This window comes from Muntiacus reevesi, chromosome 6, assembly GCF_963930625.1.
Source record: "Muntiacus reevesi chromosome 6, mMunRee1.1, whole genome shotgun sequence".
Lineage (NCBI taxonomy): Eukaryota > Metazoa > Chordata > Mammalia > Artiodactyla > Cervidae > Muntiacus > Muntiacus reevesi.
The window spans coordinates 9,024,415-9,043,786 of NC_089254.1; the positions used below are offsets into that span (position 1 = coordinate 9,024,415).

The following is a 19,372-nucleotide window of genomic DNA, read 5'->3' on the forward strand; positions in this document are numbered from 1 at the left end:
TTGTGGGGTTAGTATTAGAATTATTTTCATATGTACTTAAAAAAATCAATGCTGACAGATTTCCACAAAATGTTTTATGGTTGAATTTTTTTAACTGTTATAGCTCCATGATGAGATTGTGGTATCAAGCCTGGATGCTTCTAGACAACTGATGTTAAATGAGGAGCAGTTGGAAGATATGAGGCAGGAACTTGTACGGCAGTACCAGGAGCATCAGCAGGCAACAGAGCTTTTAAGGCAGGCGCACATGCGGCAGATGGAGAGGCAGCGAGAAGACCAGGAGCAGCTGCAAGAAGAGATCAAGAGGCTGAATAAGCAGTTAGCGCAGGTATGGGACCAAGAGTCCCTTTTCTTCCCAGTTAAAAAGCAGTGTTCTTTATAGAGCTTTTTTTTTTAAGTCACAATTATTGCTGAGATCTGAATAAATACGAATATTTAACATCAGGAACAGACTCCACCAGTACAAGAGACTAAGATCTTGTTAAGGGTGCCTAACCCAGCCTTGGAGAGCACCGTCTGTCTCCCATTTGATTGATCTGCCCTTTTAAGCACTGAAAAAGTGGTTCTAAGGTTGGTTGTTTTTAACCATTCCATTGAGTACATATGTGGCAAGAGTACTTTGGCAGTTTGGGAAATTCTTTGTGCTGAGGTGCAGTTGATACTCAGTTTTCCCATTTTTATTTATAGATTTGTGAGTCTACCAATTGGCATCTCCATGGTTTACCTTTATCTATCTTTAATCTGTCTTTTTAATCGTGAATGGAAATCTGAAGTAGTATGTTTCTGGAACTTAACCCACAGAAACATCTCTTCTTGATTTGAGAAATGCAAATTTGCATAATATTCTTAACCACTTTCTTGACTAAATTTACATACTCCTTGGTATTTGGGAACTGAATTCTTATCAGTTGCTGTATGTAATATACTCACAAAATCATTGCAGAAAAGCAAATATTTATGTAAAAGTTCCTATAAAAACAAATTTATTCAATTTATTTTGAAAAGTTAAGCGAAAGCAAAAGAAAAGAGAACTCTTGAAATATGCTTTCAGATATAGAATAATAGGAAAATTGGGAGTTGAACATAAGACATTTGGAAAAATTAATTTTGCTTTTCTTCATTGCATTTTGTGACTTGAAACTTCTGAATTTTCAATGCAAAACTGGCATATTAAAATAATATGAATTAAGCTGTAAAAATTCATGAATATTTAGGCCTTTTTTTTAAGTTTCAAATTTTGCATTGAACTTGATATATGCTTTTAACCGCCTAATCATGGAATATGAATCAGGGTAGAACCAAAGCCTGTTGGTTCTAGCGGGTTAAAAGAAAATCTGCTTAATATTCCTGCCTTTCCCTTCTGTCGCAAACAATATTCTCTCATGACCTTTTTTCTTATTCAGAGATCCTCAATAGATAATGAAAACCTGGTTTCAGAGAGAGAGAGGGTGCTTTTAGAGGAGCTGGAAGCGCTAAAGCAGCTGTCTCTAGCTGGAAGAGAGAAGCTGTGTTGTGAGCTGCGCAACAGCAGTACGCAAACACAGGTAGTATGGACTTCGGCCCACCCAGGAGCAATGGAGCAGCGATGCAGTAGCATCTGTGTGTCTTTGTTGTTGGTGTGAAATGTATTTTTTTATAGGTCTGAGCTTAACATATTTGTGATTGTTTACCTTGAAGGTAGGTGGAGTCAAGATGCCTTACTTCCATTTAACAGTGATTTAGCAACCCAGTAACCAAACAAGCTTTACCGTCACATGATAGCATGCCTTTTTTTGATAATGCTAATCTCCTGATAAAATGTAGTTAAACATTATTTTGGGTAGTATCTGTTTTGCACGCAGAGGTTTCTTTTTCACTTTATAGCAATATAAGAATGACATGCTATTTCCAAGATGACAGGTTTTCTTTCTGTCTTGTCCTCCCTCCCTTTACGCACACTTAAACAGAATGGAAATGAAAACCAAGGAGAAGTTGAGGAACAGACCTTTAAAGAAAAGGTATTGGACAAAAAACCTGAAGAGGTGCCTCCTGAAATTGTGTCCAATGAAAGGTATACAGAATGTGTATTTTTTTCAATGTAAAGTGAATTGAAATAGTTGTTTTGGTATTATAAACTTTGTCTTTATTTTTATCTCGCACATCTATTTTATTTGTACATTGTACTCTGTGTAAAGAATGATCAGTTTTCTAACTTTAAATAGACAAATTTTAAAAAATCTCTTGTATGTAATTTTATTGGCTATTGAGCATGCACTTAACTCAATAAATGATAAGGCTGAGGTTATTTGGTTATTGAACATTGAGCATGCACTTAACTCAATAAATGATAAGGCTGAGGTTATTTGGTTATTGAACCTTTCTTGATTAATTTTATTCTGCTCACATGCCATTTTGTATCCTAAAAAACAAAATTGTACATGTCAGTTTATTCCTTCACTGTTCAGACATGCATTCAGTATAAGCCACCCCCTGGTTTATGACAAGAAAAAAAATTAAATGATTAAATATGATAGTATGCATTTAACTTCTTTGATGCATTTACTGTATAATAGATGAGACTTATTAATCTATATCCCACTTTTATGGAGGAATAAATTCATGATCCGATGTTAACAAAACTTCCCTTATTTTGATTTCATAGAGATTCATGTAAAAATGAGAATAGTTACCCCACATTAATACTAAGGATTTTAGGTACAATATTTTAAAATCTGTTTTGTTCAAATGAAAAGAATTTCTTTAATTTTAAATTAAAATTAATACCTACTAACTTAATTTCCTGCTTTTCCAATTTCTGTTATTGTCAACCCTCTGTGTCCTCCTAACCTCCTTCCTCAGCTTGCATGGAGGAATTTGGCCCCTAAGATTTTGGCTTCCCCATTGGATCATCAGTATGGAACACAGTCAGTATGGAACTCAAACAAGAAAGACAGTGTACGAAAATTAGAGTTACCATGGCAATATAAAATAAACAAGATGTTTATTTTATATTATTTATCTCTAATTGGTATATTTTTAAAATTATACAGTGTTTATTTTTTAGGAATCTTTGTAGTGAGTGTTGATAAATGAGTGTTCCTATTTATTTCTTTTTACCATCCTTTTATTTTGAATTATTTCTCTTATGTAGGAATATTTTCAAATTATCCTAGTCCTGGCATTTTTGAAGCTTGACCAAAACCTGAGAAAAAAACTAAAGAAATAAACCCTTTACTTACTTCCTACTAACTAAATTATTTAGAGTTTTATTTTTAATATCCCTCCTTATGTAACCAGAGAACTTGATCTCGGTGTAAAAATAGAACTGTCGTTTTCACTTGACAAATGCTGAAGGAAAACTGCTCCATTTACTACTTTGTCTTAAAATAGTCACGTCATGTGCTTTTGAGAGCAAATGCCCGTTAACCTGTTCTTGGTGATCTCCCACAATGTGAAGCTGAAGAGAAAGTGTCTTAAGTCAGAGGACCTTTTCCCGTGAAAGTCTCTTATTTTGTCTACGTGTATTAAATATATAGTTTGCCACCATAGTACCTTTGTTGAATTAAGCTATTAGACAAGAGAGTTTAGTTATTCAGAAGATTAATCAGATAACCTTCTGAATCACCATTTATGGAAGTATACTTCTTGACACATGAAGATGTTTGTGTTAAAGACAAAAGAAAGCTTGTAAAAAACACTTTGTCCAGGATAATCCCATTTTTGTTTTGTATATATATTTATGAGAGAGAGGAGGGAAAATGCCTAGAATGCTTAGGCATTAATATGTTAACCATGGTTATCTCTGAGGTGGGTGGGTAGGAGCATTTTTCTAATTTTTTTAAATAATAATGTATTGCTTATTAAAAGAGAGGGAGATGCACTATTAATTCCATTTGATTGAAAATAAGTTCCTTCTGCTGTCTGAAATGAGTGTGGTATGTGTAACTTGAGAAGTTTCTGTTCCTGGAGCAGATATAATAATCACCAGCCTGAGGTTTTCAACCTCTGGTGTTGGCAGATAGTGAGATTGTACTGTAGACCTTTATAAAAACAGGTCTCTGCCTATTTTTGTAATTTAACCATATAGATCATCACCATTAAGTTATCGAAACACAAACATTTTTCCTGGTTGAATTTTTGAATTTATTTTAGAATATGTTGTTCAACATGCCAAAAGATATTTTAAAGGTTAAAATAAATAAGAGTAACCATGAGTTACCAGCTCAGTAACTTGCTTATGTTTAGGTATTGTGCACACTTTTTGAACTTAACTTTTGCATCTCCCTAAAATTTTCTTCTAATTTAGAAACTGCTAGCTTAAAACTTCAGTTTCTTGATTTCTTTCAGGTCAGTAAAATGCTGCACATTTTCAAAAACTAGTTGACTGATGAAAATTTTTCAGAAGAGAACAAATTTTATAATTTAACATAAATACAAAAAGCACTTCATTGTAGGTGCTACTGCTTATTATTTTTAACAGGATCTTATGAAGTTTTACTTTTGAAGTCAGATGTTTTGTAGTGTATTTTTCTTTTGTAGACCTAAGTGTTTGCTTTAAAAAGATTAAACATTTTAATGAATGTTTCCTTACCTATACAGGTATGCACTCCAGAAAGCTAATAACAGACTTCTGAAGATCCTCTTAGAAGTTGTAAAGACAACAGCAGCTGTTGAAGAAACAATTGGTCGCCACGTCCTGGGTATTTTAGATAGATCTAGTAAAGGCCAGTCTTCTGCCAGCCTCATTTGGAGGTCGGAAGCAGAGCCACCAATAAAGTCTTGTGTCCATGAGGAACAGACAGGAGGTAAGTTTTATATACTGTTGAAACTGTCATAATTATTTTCAATAAATCTTGCAGAGTTCAAGCACATTACTAGTGCTAAAAATATAGAAGAAAGAATACTATTTTTCAATAAAAATCCTCCAAACACAAATACACTAGAGCTAATCTCAAAACACCATTATTGTTTAGCATTTGCAAGTGGGTATCTTAAAGTTGTCATTACACATACTCAGGGTTATTATTGTGCTACATAAATCAAAGACTGTTTAATTTCGCCACCAATAAAAGAAAAATTTCATACCACCACTCAAGACTCTTACCAATATTTACGTGGCATAAGCAATGTCCCGAAACCACCCTCTGAAGGGGAAAGTTTTTGTCATATGGGAAAGGTAGGGTCCGGCCACTTGAACCAGAAGATCAAGGCCTTCCTTCACTGCCATTCCATACCCAAGAACTTCTCCCCAGTTGGAGGCCAGTCATCTAAAACTAAAAATGCCAGTTATGCAATTTTTGAGAACATTCTGTTTTAAATTTCATGTAGAAAAATGAGAAGAAATTATTCCACTTAGAGAAAGTTTGCTTAATTACAGGTTGGCCACTTAATGTTTCTAGTGCAGAGAAAAGCTTGGAGTTTTAACTAAAATTGATTTTAAAAACTTAAGTTGAATTCAAAGATAATTTTAAAAACTACTTTTAGTGAAGTCAGGTGAAATGATGCTGTAACTTTAAATTTTCATTTGTTTCAAACTTTGTAGAAATTTTTTTTTTATTTCACTGTTGGTTAAGCTCTCAATCAAGGACTGTTTGTTTTCTGCATATAAATCTTGATGTATAGAGAAGAATTAGGTAAAATTTTCTTGATGTCATTGTAAAAGTATTTATCAAATCATGCTTTTTAAAAAACAATCATTTCATAAGCTCATTTCACCTAACCATCTGGGAAAGGGGCATTTTGCTTTAAGATCTCCACCATATCCAAAAGACACTCTGAGGAATGTTTGGTACATGACAGAAAGTTTTTGTTTTTGTTAGTAGTTCTCCTAGACATTTCTCGAAGTGGTTGCTGAGGTGTTCGGCAAACGACATTTCTTAAGATAGCAAACTCACTTCCAGAGCACTGCACCCATAGTTATGAAAAGAAATAGATTAGTAATTTGACTCACGTGTAGAGGATTATGTTTACATTCCTTTTCTATGATAAAGCAGACCTAAGAGGACATCTGATCTACTGGCTTACTTTCTTGCATATATATGAAGTCGCTCAGTTGTGTTCAACTCTTTGCGGCCCCACGGACTGTAGGCTACCAGGCTCCTCCGTCCATGGGATTTTCCAGGCAAGCGTACTGGAGTGGGTTGCCATTTCCTTCTCCAGGGGGATCTTCCTGACCCAGGGATTGAACCCAGGTCTCCTGCATTGTAGGCAGACGCTTTTATCATCTGAGCCACCAAGGAACTCACTTTCTTGCATAGTCCTCTAAATCTCTAAATATGAAATATATCTAGCTACTATTTTAAGATCTCCAATAATAGAGTAGTTTTTCAGTATAAGTAGTTTTATCAGTTCAGCTTAACAAACATTTATTGAAAAGTTGGTTTTTCTTTTTTTTTTTTTGCTCTCTGCTTCACAATTCTCAGTCCAGTGAAGAAGGCATGGAAGTTTCAGTTCAAGGCAAAATAAAATCATAGTACTTAATGTTTTATTTAATACTCTTTTCTACATGTTTGAATCATTTAAGCCTTTTAAAATAAATACATAATTATTTAATTATCAGTATATTTTGAATGAATAATACTAAGATACAAGAGAAAAAATTAGACCCACTATTAAGAAATAAGGTATAAAGACTATTAAAGCAGAGATAAGAATTTTGCTGGTGTTAGAATATATAATTTCCATTTAATCAGTTTATATGTTTTTGTGTTGGCAATGATGTGGTAGTCTTAGTAACAAAATTAGGAAGATCACTAGTATCATTTTGGGGCACTTAGATTCACTTTACATCTTGAAGGAAATACTGAATTTAAAGAATTTATAATTTAAAGCTGAGGAAAGAACAGTCTTTAAAATACTGATACCATGCTCCATATGTAAGGTTTTTTCCTGGTGTTTCTTCATATGTCTAATGGGAGTATTATTGTAAAAACTAAAATGAACTTCTAAAATAGTTATTTTGTATCTTATTTAATATAACAAAAAGTTCAGTTTTAATCTGATTATAAAACAACTGGTGGTAGTGGTTTGGTTGCGAAGTCGTGTCTGACTCTTGGGAGTCCATGGATTGTAGCCTACTGGGCTCCTCTGACCATGGAATTCTTCAGGCAAGAATACTGGAGCGGGTTGCTGTTTTCTTCTCCATAAAACAACTCTTGCTCTTCAGTTTTTATATATGACTTTATGTTGTGGGTAGTAGCACTTGTAATCTCTTTGCAATTCTCAAGTCTAAACTTGTTTAGATTTTAGACATGTGTGGACTTGTTCACTCTCTTAAAAAAAATAATAATTGACTTGCTAATGTTTGCTTCCTCATAAGAGCAACCTAGTTTATGAAAGTGAAGGGAAATTTTGAGCGATTGTGGAATTGCTTGAACTTGAGTGAATATTAGACTAGTTCATAAAAATGAGCTTCCTTAGGAGATATTGAAAGAAAATGTCCTGTAGGCCTACACTGTGATGTTTCAGTGATAAAATACCTATACCTCCCCCTTAGAAGACCAGGGACTGAATCTTATTTGCTGCAGCTTTTTTTTTTTGAGCAGTGCGTTGTTATAACAAGAATACTGGATTAGTAATGAGAACGTCCTTCTTCTAGTTCACTGTGGCCTTGGGCAAGTCTCTTACTCTCCTGAGGCTTCAGTTCAGTTTAGTCATCTGTCAGGTACCAAAACAAATCAGACCAGAACCAGTGGTTTCCAGTTGGAGCGCTAGATATCTTCAGGCCAGGGCAGAGGACTGCTCTACCCTATCACGGGCCCTGCTTAAACTGAGAAGCTGATTGCTGTCTCTATGGAATGAACATGTTATAATCCACACAATAAATGACTGAAGACTTTTTGGATAACTATCATCTACCATGTTTCAGATATAGGTCTGAGTGGTTGGCCAGTCTGACATCATGATTCTCTTCATCAATTTGATCATTCTGAGATTTCTACTGGCATTTAATGAAATTGCCCTGCCAATTTATATCTTTCCTTCCAAAGACTAGTTATTATAAATACGGTAAAAGTTTGATATTGTTCCCATTCCTGTATTTCATTGGAATAAATGAAGTTCTGTATCTTCCTTGGAACATATTGAGATTATTTTTGTTTATATCTTCAAAATGTCATCAGTAAAGTACATTAAGCTGGTTCATATCTTCACCTTTATTAGGTACTTTAATGTATTTGTTTATTAGCTATTAAAAAACTAATATTCAGTGGCTTTTTATAAGCCACTTTCTTTTATCTATCCTTTGTACTTTGTGTTTGAGAGTTTCTCCAATGTTATATATAGCATCTTCAGTTTTTTTCCTTACCACTGACTCCTTTTTTATACCCTAAAACTTGCTGGTATCTTCATAATATTACAGAAAAAATGATTTTTCTCAACTTTGCCCTCTCCTGAAGATAAAGCACAACAAACGCTGTGAGAGATCTAAACTGCTCTCTGTGCGGACAACAGTGACCTTCCAGTTGTCAAGTCCAGTAGCATCTCAGTTCTTGTCCTGTTTGACTTTCTAGACAAACAGGATTATTGAAGTCTCTTTAAACTGGAACATCTCTCTCCTGTCTCTCTCTGAGGTTTTTTTTACAGAGATTTTTTGCTGGCTTATTCTACACAGAGATGCCGACTGTGTGTCCTCCTCTTACTACATATTGCTCCTGGAGTAAAAGTGGTTACTTCCAAGGCTCACCTCTCACCTTTCCACAGATGACTCCCAAGTTTCCAAAAGTTAACATCTCTCCTCCATGTACCCTTAGCACTTCAGACTAATCATTTTTCATGCTTACCATACACACTTTCTCCTAATTTTTAATTATTTCTCTTAAAGACTCTTCCGTCGTCTGAGATTCCTCTAAACTAGAAAAACCCAGTCATCTCTTCCTGCTTTTCTGTCCTCCTTATCTCACATTCCGTTTTTTCCAGCCAGTAACCAGCCCTCGTCCATCTTTATCATTTCTCATCTGGACAATTGAAATAACTCTCCTACCAGACTCTTCTTTCCTAACCACTCCTTCTGCTTTGATATAGTTTGCTTCCTGATCCATAGAATTGATATTCCTACTCAAAAAATTATTTACTTCCCCATTATGTATAACAAAGGTCCCAGTTTCTTAAAATTTAAGGCCATTCACAACTTGGATCCAGCCTACGTTTAGCTACCTTTTCTCAGCTCTCTGTCCTGCCTCGTTCTTGCTTCTCCATGTTCTTTGACTCCACAAAGCCGTGACTTACCATCATTTCAGACCATCATCTTGCCTCAGATTTGTTAAATTGTCTGTATCCATTAAAAGAAAATGTCACTAGAATGCATTTAATTGCTCAGCTAAAGATGTGATATGTGTATTTTTAGTTTTAGCACCAGTTGTAAGCTATTAATATTTCTTGCTTCATCAAAAATATCATTCATTTTTAGGCTACATTAATTTTATTTAGTGACTTTATAATATACATTATACAGTATCTGAACTCATTTTGAATTCTAAGGTCATTTTGAACTCATGAGTATAAACTGTTTTGTCCCTATTATCAATACATTCAGTTTTTATTTGATCACCGCCTCCTGCACAGTGTCATGAATCTCTGTCCATAGTTCTTCAGGCACTCTATCTATTAGATCTAATCCCTTGAATCTATTTGTCCCTTTCACTGTATAGTCATAAGGGATTTGATTTAGGTCATACCTGAATGGTCTAGTGGTTTTCCTTACTTTCTTCAATTTAAGTACAAATTTTGCAATAAGGAGTTCATGATCTGAGCCACAGTCAGCTCCCGGTCTTGTTTTTGCTGACTGTATAGAGCTCCTCTTTCTTCGGCTGCAAAGAATATAATCAGTCTGATTTTGGTGTTGACCGTCTGGTTATGTGCATGTGTAGAGTCTTCTCTTGTGGTGTTGGTAGAGGGTGTTTGCTATGACCAGTGCGTTGCCCTGCTTCATTCCGTACTCCAGGCCAAACTTACCTGTTCCTGCAGGTGACCCCTGACTTCCCGGTTTAAATGCTGTGAAAGTGCTGCACTCAGTGTGCCAGCAGATTTGGGAAACCCAGCAGCAGCCACAGGGCTAGAAAAGGTCAGTTTTCATACCAGTCCCAAACGCAATGCCAAAGAATGTTCAAACTACCACACAGTTGCACTCATCTCACATGCTAGCAAAGTAATGCTGAAAATTCTCCAGGTGAGGCTTCAACAACACATGAACCAAGAATTGGTTCAAGCTCGATTTAGGAAAAGCAGAGGAACCAGAGATCCAGTTGCCAACATCTGCTGGATCATAGTAAAAGCAAGAGAGTTGCAGAAAAACATCTACTTCTGCTTTATTGACTACACCAAAGCCTTTGACTGTGGATCACAACAAACTGTGGAAAATTTCTTCCAAGAGATGGGAATACGAGACCACCTGACCTGCCTCATGAGAAATGTATATGCAGGTCAAGAAGCAACAATTAGAACCAGACATGGAACAACGGAGCGGTTCCAAATTGGGAAAGGAGTACGTCAAAGCTGTGTATTATCACCCTGCTTATTTAACTTATATGCAGAGTACATCATGTGAAATGCCGAGCTGGATGAAGCACAAACTGGAATCAACATTGCTGGGAGAAATAGCAGTAACCTCAGATATGCAGATGACACCACCCTTATGGCAGAAAGTGAAGAACTACTAAAGAGCCTCTTGATGAAAGTGAAAGAGGAGAGTAAAAAAGCTGGCTTAAAACTCAGCATTCAAGTGATGAAGATATGGCATCTGGTCCCATCACTTCATGGCAAACAGATGGGGAAACAGTGACAGACTATATTTTCTTGGGCTACAAAATCACTGCAGATGGTGACTGCAGCCATGAAGTTAAAAGTAAATTTGTTAACTTTTGCTGAGCGGCTAAGCACACAGCATATGTAATAGCAGGAGTCAGACACGACTTAGTGACTAAACCACCACCACTACATAAGAGCAAACATTTTAAGTCATCTTCTGGAATACAGTTTTGGGTTCTTCAGCCAGTGACTTATACAGAGGAGGTCCTTAGAGAACGCTGAATTGTCCTGATTTCAGATCTCGTGTCTGAAACTGCATCTGACATTTTTACTACATGAGATTGAGAGTCTTCCATATGGCACCAACTATTTCAGCAGAACATTTTAAAGAACAGCTCTTATTCTCCTGGGTGATTGTATCGAACTGAATGTTTACTCCAGGTGCCTTGGAAATTAAAATTCCTTCTGCTCTTAATTTGTTAACTTTGCACAGTAACTGATGAATATGTGCTACACATTAATAAAAGAATAGATAGTTCCTCTTCAGGAAATTTCACTGTTTGATTGTAGCAAGCTGCCACAGAGGAATACAGTATTCCATGGAAGTGATAAATAACCTGTGCTTTTATTTCAGCTTAGGGAAAACTTACAAAGCTTTCTCTTCTGCCCATGTGAACTGAGTTTTCTCTACATTAGAAAACAGACCAGTGTGGAAGCATAAGGCCGCAACTTAGACTAGGACTGCCGGTCAGTCTGACCTCTTCCTGGTTTGCGAGCTGCGTGCTCCGTTGCTTCAGTCGTGTCCGAGTCTTTGCAGCCCTTTAGACCCGTAGCCCTCCAGCTTCCTCTGCCCGTGGGATTCTCCAGGCATGAATACTGGGGGGTTGCCTTGCCCTCCTCCAGGGGATCTCCCTGCACCTATGTCTCCTGTGTCTCCTGCATTGCAGGCAGATTCTTTACCCACTGAGCCACCTGGGAGTGACCAGTTACAAAAAGGTCTTAGTCCCTTTTACTGTCTAGCCAAGCAGATGCTGCTGCCCAGTATAGTGCTCAGAAATCAAAGTGTTTTTTCCATACAGAATCAAGCACTTCCATCTTCCCATACACTTGGAATATCCCATTGCACAGTGTTTTCCTTCTATGTTGTCGTTTAAATATTTGTTTTCTCATTACACTTGTGTGTAATGCCCTTGAGGGTAGGAACCACATCTTGCCACCTATATATCTCCAAAACTTAGTAAACCCTCCATGGTGGGCACTTAATAAATATCTATTGAAAGGTATTTTAAAATTTTTTATCAAAGGAAAACTACTAACTCTCTTAAGTATTAATTTATGCAAAGCCCTATTAGCATAGCATTATTCTTCCCATTTTTATACCTGGTAGGTCATCAAATAATACTACATTCTGAATTTGCCTACTTTGTTTTGTTACAGTGTTATCTTAATAACACTTTGATTCTGGTGATTTCAAGTTTTAATTTGATTTTATTTTGTAATTTTTGTTTTTACTAAAATGATTCATTATAATTGATTTATACCTTCAAAATAATTCTGATTACAGATGAATCTATACCCTCTTATTCTGGAAGTGACATTCCAAGACATGACAGTAGCATGTGGTCCAAAGTAACTGAGGAAGGAACGGAACTGTCACAGCGGCTCGTGAGGAGTGGCTTCACTGGACCTGAAATAGACCCTGAAAATGAAGAACTTATGCTGAATATCAGCTCTCGACTACAAGCAGCAGTTGAAAAACTCCTGGAAGCCATAAGTGAAACTAGTAGTCAGGTAACCTCCTTATGTTGCTAATATATACTGAGTTTGAAGTAGGTTTTCTTTAAGTTGAGGAACTACAACTAAATGTTTTCTCTCTTGCATCTCACAGGAATCTAGTTTGGTTTCCCTTTAATAATTTGTTGTTTTTGTGACAATCAATACTGTATCAGTAGTCTTCTTTTCAAATGGTAAGGGTTAATATAATATACTGATGTTAAATTCTAAAATTCAGTGTTTTAATTTTCAGATTTTTCTAGACTCTTACTACACATTACCTTTTTGACATCAAAAGAGGTTTTAACTTTACCATTGTATGAAGTATTCCATTATAATATATATATTTATTTGAAGGAATAGTATAAGGATATGCTAAAATAAACCATCTGCTCACACATGTCATAACAGTACTGTTAAATACAACAAATCAAGCCCACAACTTCTTCATGATTTTTGCATTCTTTTTACAAATATGATTAGAATACCTCACTTTACTACCTTTGTAGGTAATTAGAATGAGGGGGCAGTTTCTACCTTCAAGTATTATTTTCTTTTTTTTTTTTTTTTAAATATTATTTTATTAGTTGGAGGCCAATCACTTTACAACATTTCAGTGGGTTTTGTCATACATTGACATGAATCAGCCATATAGTTACACGTATTCCCCATCCCGATCCCCCCTCCCACCTCCCTCCCCACCCGACTCCTCAGGGTCCTCCCAGTGCACCAGGCAAGAGCACCTGACTCATGCATCCCACCTGGGCTGGTGGTCCGTTTCACCATAGATAGTATACATGCTGTTCTTTCAAAACATCCCACCCTCACGTTCTCCCCCAGAGTTCAAAAGTCTGTTCTGTACTTCTGTGTCTCTTTTTCTGTTTGAGTCAAGTATTATTTTCATAGAACTTTCAAGAGTATATACCATTGTATTTATACCTTAACTTGCAGTTTCCCCTGTCTATAAAATGTTTACACCCTGTATTATAAGTGTCTCTTAAGTACTCTATGCAGAATTTTAAAAATTACTTGCTGTTTTAAAATGAACAAATTTCATGTATTTTTAAAATATTTAATTTGCCTGTAGAATCGCAGCTCTCCTGTTAATCAGATGGGTGCCTCGTTGTCATCAGCTGCAGGGCCAGTATTACTAACATTTTTCACCGATACCTTTATTCAGTGTGCTCTAAATAATCCATGTGCATTTCAAACGGAAGGTGAGAAGCTGAAAGAATGTGTTTGATCTCTTGTCTGTGCTGATGTCTGGGTCCATTGATGCCACTTTTTTTCTTCAAGAAATCATTCTGTTTCTGCAGCAGCATTGACTATTAGATGTATCAAGTTTGACAAATATTGCTGTATATATTTTAATGCAAGATTCATTTATTTTTATGTTAAGCCAGTGATTATACACCAATTTTTGAGTCATCTCTTATTTAGTGACCGTTGAAGTAATTTGTTAACCACTTACTGTTTGGTTAACATCATTATCAATCCATTCTTTTTTTTTCCCTCTTGGTAATTTGATACTGGCATTAAACTAAGAAGGCATTGTCAAAGCAATACATATTTCCAATGAAATATTTAACCTCCTAATAGTTTTCAGCTATTAGAGTTTTCCTCAGATTCATTCTTCTTTGTTGGAATACAGTCTCAATTTTCTTCTGTAACAGAGTATGGGCTGTGTTTTTGAGAGCAGAAGAACCCTAACATTACCACACAGGGCAGTGAGAATTGACTGATTGGCCAGTGGAATATATCTTCATGTATCTACTGTTAAACTTCCGGATTGTTCCTTGATTGTCTGAACAATCTAAAGTACTCAGACGCAGTTAAGTAGGTCTCAGAAATGTTTTCATAGATAAATTCTGGAGATAGAAATATGATATAGTATAGAAGAAATTGTTTGGGTAATTTTTTGTTTTCTCTGAAGCTTACTTTACATAAGGATTGAAAAACCTTTGTTTCAGTAACTCATAAACTTTCCTGAGCATCCGCAAAGAACTAAAAAACGTGTGGTATTCCTGAAAACTCAAATCTTTGTATATTTACAAACAGAAAGGATGACTGTTTACACAAAGAATGATAGGGGTCCCTTCTTCACCATAATCACAGTGAGTTATTTTTCATTCTGAACATCCTGAGTGCTGTAAAGGAAATGGCATCAATTAAAACCAGCCTCACGGTGTTATTAACTTGACAAGACATTAAATTATACTTTTGTATCAAAGAATTATGTTTATTACATTTTTTATCAGCCTCAGGTGTAGCCAACTCAAGCTCAAGCATTGAAATTATGAATGCAGCTACAGTTTAAAAATATCTACTAAGTTTTGATATGTTTTGAAGGCTTTAACAAAACTAACCTAAGTGCTGGGTTTGGCTTTCTTTTAGAATGCTTATGTGTAAGCCGCTTAAACAACATGCTGCTCTACTAAGTCAGCTGCGCCACTTTAAGCATTTTCAGCTGTTGTTTTTCAGCACTTTTAATGCTTGAATGTGTATGCATCATAATTATTTATTTTATTCTGTGAAAGTTATGTAGTAGAGATAATTCTGTACTGAATTTCCACATGATCCTTCTTTTTTTTTTTTTTTTTCTTATTTCAGCCACATTGGTATTTAACTTCTGTATTTCTCTTTTATGCCATGAAAACAGCTGTTAATGCTTTTCCTTTTTTGACCACTGTTAAATACTTTGACCTCAGTCTTGAGCTCTGTTAATGCTTTTGCTGCTGCCTGATACCCGTTGTGATTTATGGACAGTCTAGTTAATGCAGTATATTTGGCATTTGACAAGCTCCATGGGTAAATAGACCAGGGTAAATAAATCAGTGATGAGTGGTTGGACTTGTTCTTTCAGGCTACCGAAGAGAAACGTTCCCATAATCCATTAGCACTGTCAACAGGCAAGCGTGGGAGATCCACCTGAAGCACTGTTTCCCAGGCTAAGGTTACAGCTTATCACATGAGCTTATGTGACCAGGGCGGGCCCTCTGAGGTGCACTCTCAATTTGTTCAGTACTGAAGCAGCGATATGCCATGTAGATTCTTTTGTATCCTTTTAGCTAAAATATTGCCGAATGGAGCACAGAGATTGTGCTAGTCAGTCAGTAGTCCCCACCGTGCAGTTTCCGAAGCAGCAGCACAGGCGTCACTAAAGACTCGGTCGGAGTGTAGGTTCTCAGCCCTGCCCGAGCCTCACTGCACGATGGAGCCCCAGAACCTGCGTTTTCGCAAGTCCTTTAGGTGACACCCATACAGACTAAAGTTTGAGAACCACGACTTAGGAGTTATTATCATATCCACATTATTCTCGCAGAATTCTGAATAGTTCTAGTAATAACCTGTTATATAAAAAGATGGAAGTAGCTGTTGATGTTTAATATAAAAATTAGATATTTCTTAGATGAGTTACATTTTTAAAGCAGTGGGAATGAAACTTTGAAAGTTTTTCTTTAAATTTAGTTCAGTTACTGCTTTTCCATGAGAGACATTTAAAGACATTGACTTCATGATATTCTCATTAATAACTAAAATTATTTTGAACGTAATGAATATTTTTACCAATTATTTTAACTCCAAAATAATGGATAGTTGTCTTTTGTGAAATGACTAGTATTCTGTTTCCCTTTTAATGAAGCATTATTTGATTCTTCTTCATAATGGAATAGTTCCCTTTTATCTTGTTTTTTTTTTTTAAACTTGTCATAAAAATCTAAAACAGAGCCGACACTGCTATGGTACCTTTTTGCAGTGAAAGAGACTTTCAGGTAAATAGCTCTGCATAGGGTACCCTGAGACTAGAAAAAAGAGAGCAGCATCTGAAAGTTTAGGGTGAGGTGAGAACAAGTAAAGCTTATTGGAGGGCATGATGCTTTGAGAAGAGTCACTCATTCATCATTATTGAGCACCTTGTATATAATAGTTGCTCTTCCGGGTACTGGAAGTACAGCATTGAAGAAAATGAACAAAGTCTCTAGTCTCATAGAGCTAATGATATACTGGTGGAGCCTGATGATAAACAAACATTGTATGCCAGATGGTGATACCTGCTGTGAAGAAAAATAAAATAGGAGAGATAGAGCATGATGGGGGAGAGGACATTTTACATAGGAAAGTTAAGGACGACTCTCTGGTAATGTGACAGTCAAGCAGAGACAGCGGTAGGTAAGTTGGGAAAGAATGTTTCAGGCAAAGGAGTAGTGAGCGTAGGCCCTGGAGTGGTCCGGTGCTGCTTCTCTTTATGGCTGACAGACGCCCATGCAGACGAAACTGAAGAGTGGGGAAAGTATGGGAGCCAAGGTCAGTGATACCTGCGGACTGGAGCACATGGAGCTTGGAATTTAATTCATAATGAGATGTGGAGTCTTTGGGTACAATTTTTTAACTTGTTATTTTTAAGTTATTTTTTTATAATTAAAAATTTTTTTTTATTTATCCTTGGCTATGCTGGGTCTTTGTTGCTGCGAAGTCTTTTCTCTAGTTGTGGCGAGTAGGAGCTGCTCTGTCTTTTTGCTCTGCACGGACTTCTCACTGTGGTGGTTTCTCTTGTTGTGGAGCATGGGCTCTAGGGCGGACGGGCTTCAATAGTTGCAGCATATGGGCTCAGTACTTGCAATTCCCAGGCTCTAGAGCACAGGCTCAGCGGTTGTGGCTTAGTTGCTCTGGGCATGAACCCGTGTCTTCTGCATTGGCAGGCAGATTCTTTAACCATTGAGCTATCAGGGAAGCCCTTGAAATAATTTTACTTACAGAAAAGCTGCAAAAATAGTACCAAGTGTTCCCATGTGCTTTTCACTCAATTTTCCCTAATGTTAACATCTTGTGTAACCATAATTATCAAAACTTAGAAATGAAAAGTGATGCATCACTATAAACTATAAGCTGTTTGGATTTTACCAGTTTTCCCACTAGTGTCCTTTTCTGTTCTAGGATCTATTCCAGAATCCCACCTTGCATTTATTGTCATGTCTTTTTCTTCTCCAGACTGACTATTCCTGAATCTTGCTTTGCCTTGCATGACCTTGACATTTGAGAAGAACTGGCCAGTTACTTTGTAGAATGTCCCTCAATTTGATTTTGTCTGATATTTTCTTATGATTATATGAAGCGTATGCATTTAAAAATAATACCACAGGAGGAACGTGCCCTTCCCTGTGTACCAGATTCAGAGGCACACGTCTTACTACTAGTGCTGTTAATCTCAATTACTTGTGGTATCTGCTGGGTTTCTTCATTCTATTATTATTTTCCTCTTGTAATTAATAAATATTTTGGGAGAAGTACTTTGATACTATGCAAATATCCTGTTTCTCTTTAAACTTCTGCCCACTAGTCTAGGCATCCATTGGTAGATCTTGCCTGTACCGTTGTTACTGTGATGTTCTAGTGGTGATTTTCGATCATCATTCATCATTCTTCATTTATTGATTGGAATTTTTCTGTAAGAGCTATTTCTTCACTCACATTTATTTTAACGAATCAGGCCTCGTATGGACTCATAGCTATTCATTTTTTCAGTGGGTTATCTATAATCAAATACTGTAATGGTTCTGTTCTGGCTTTGACATGAAGAGTTCTTTCAGGTTGGCTCTTGGGAACTTTCATAGTGCTTCCTCCTTTGAACATTCACACTATCAGTCTCTAGGCCCATCTTGTATTTTCCCTTCCCCAACCCTGGAATCAACCCCTTCTCCAGGAAAGTTTTATTTTATTAGAAGTTCCCTTTATTAGAGAATGATACTTTGAAACCAAGACCTGGGTGCTATATGTGCTTATTGTTAGTAAGGTGTCATGGTCCTCTCAGCAGACAGTTTGAAAAACAGTTTGCATCTATTTTTTTCTGTATCTGTTTGTATATATATATAATAAAAGTATAAGTTCATTCTGATACCTCCAGTTCCCAACTACTACCACAGCATTCTTTCTACCCTCTCCCCTTTCCTTTGTAACTTTGTTCTCCAAAGATGAGAGACCAGGCTCTCATTATCTATAGTAGTTTTACTTACTTGTTAACCATGTATACCTATAAAATAATTTCATACCCATATATACCCATAAAGTAATTTTGCAGTTGCTAACCTATACCCCGGGAGAAACAGTTTTACTAACTAGAGTACAATATTTGTGTATAGTGCTGTTTTTGATAAGGTGGTTGGATGGCATCACTGACTTGATGGACATGAGTTTGAGCAAGCTCCGGAAGTCAGTGATGGACAGGGAAGCCCGGCGTGCTGCAGTCCATGAGGTCGCAAAGAGTTGGTTATGACTGAGAGACTGAACTGACCTGACTGACTTTTTTTGTCTTTAGCCTTACAGTAAAGAAAGTACTGTTTTTCAGAGTATTTTAGGTTAAATCTTTTCTCCCTACCCCTGAAGTGTGGGCTTGTTGTTCATTTTTAGTGCAATTATGATCATTTGTTCCAGTTTTTATTTCATTTGGGGTTCCCTGACCCAATTTTGGGTTAATTTTTTAAAAATTTTACATACAATAAATTTCATTTTGTGTGTAGACAGTTCTTTTGGTTGTGACAGATGTGTAGTTATGTAACTACCACCACAAACATACAAAATAGTTCCGTCTCCCGAAAATTTCCTGGTGCTCCTCCATTCTTTCATAGTCAGCCCCTCCTCCACCTCCTGTTCTTGGCAGCTACTAGCTACTTTCTGTCCCTGTAACTTTGCCTTTTCCAGAGTGTTATAAATGAAATCATGCATTATGCATTCTTTGGGTCTGGTTTCATTGTCTTAACAAAATGCATGTAGGATTCATCTATGTGTGTTAATTGTTTGTTTCTTTTGAGAGCCGAGGAGTATGAACCAGTTTGTTTATCCAAAGGACATATAGGTTGTTTCCAGCTTTGGGTCATTAGAG

At 36.4% G+C, this 19,372-nt stretch overlaps 1 protein-coding gene across 6 annotated transcripts in view; it reads left to right on the forward strand.

The window, feature by feature from the left end:
• AKAP9 (A-kinase anchoring protein 9) overlaps positions 1–19,372 on the forward strand; it is a 166,215-nt gene that overhangs the window by 94,769 nt on the left and 52,074 nt on the right. For 5 of the 6 annotated variants that reach the window (XR_010663628.1, XM_065938573.1, XM_065938574.1 and 2 more), the window contains 5 exons: positions 104–328; positions 1,404–1,544; positions 1,947–2,050; positions 4,579–4,784; positions 12,287–12,513. Coding sequence is in view for 5 of the 6 variants with exons in the window: in XM_065938573.1 (XP_065794645.1) it covers positions 104–328; positions 1,404–1,544; positions 1,947–2,050; positions 4,579–4,784; positions 12,287–12,513 (903 nt within the window). In the remaining variant the exon portion in view is untranslated. The remainder of the gene's footprint in view (positions 1–103; positions 329–1,403; positions 1,545–1,946; positions 2,051–4,578; positions 4,785–12,286; positions 12,514–19,372) is intronic. The other variant, XM_065938577.1, reaches the window with a different exon arrangement.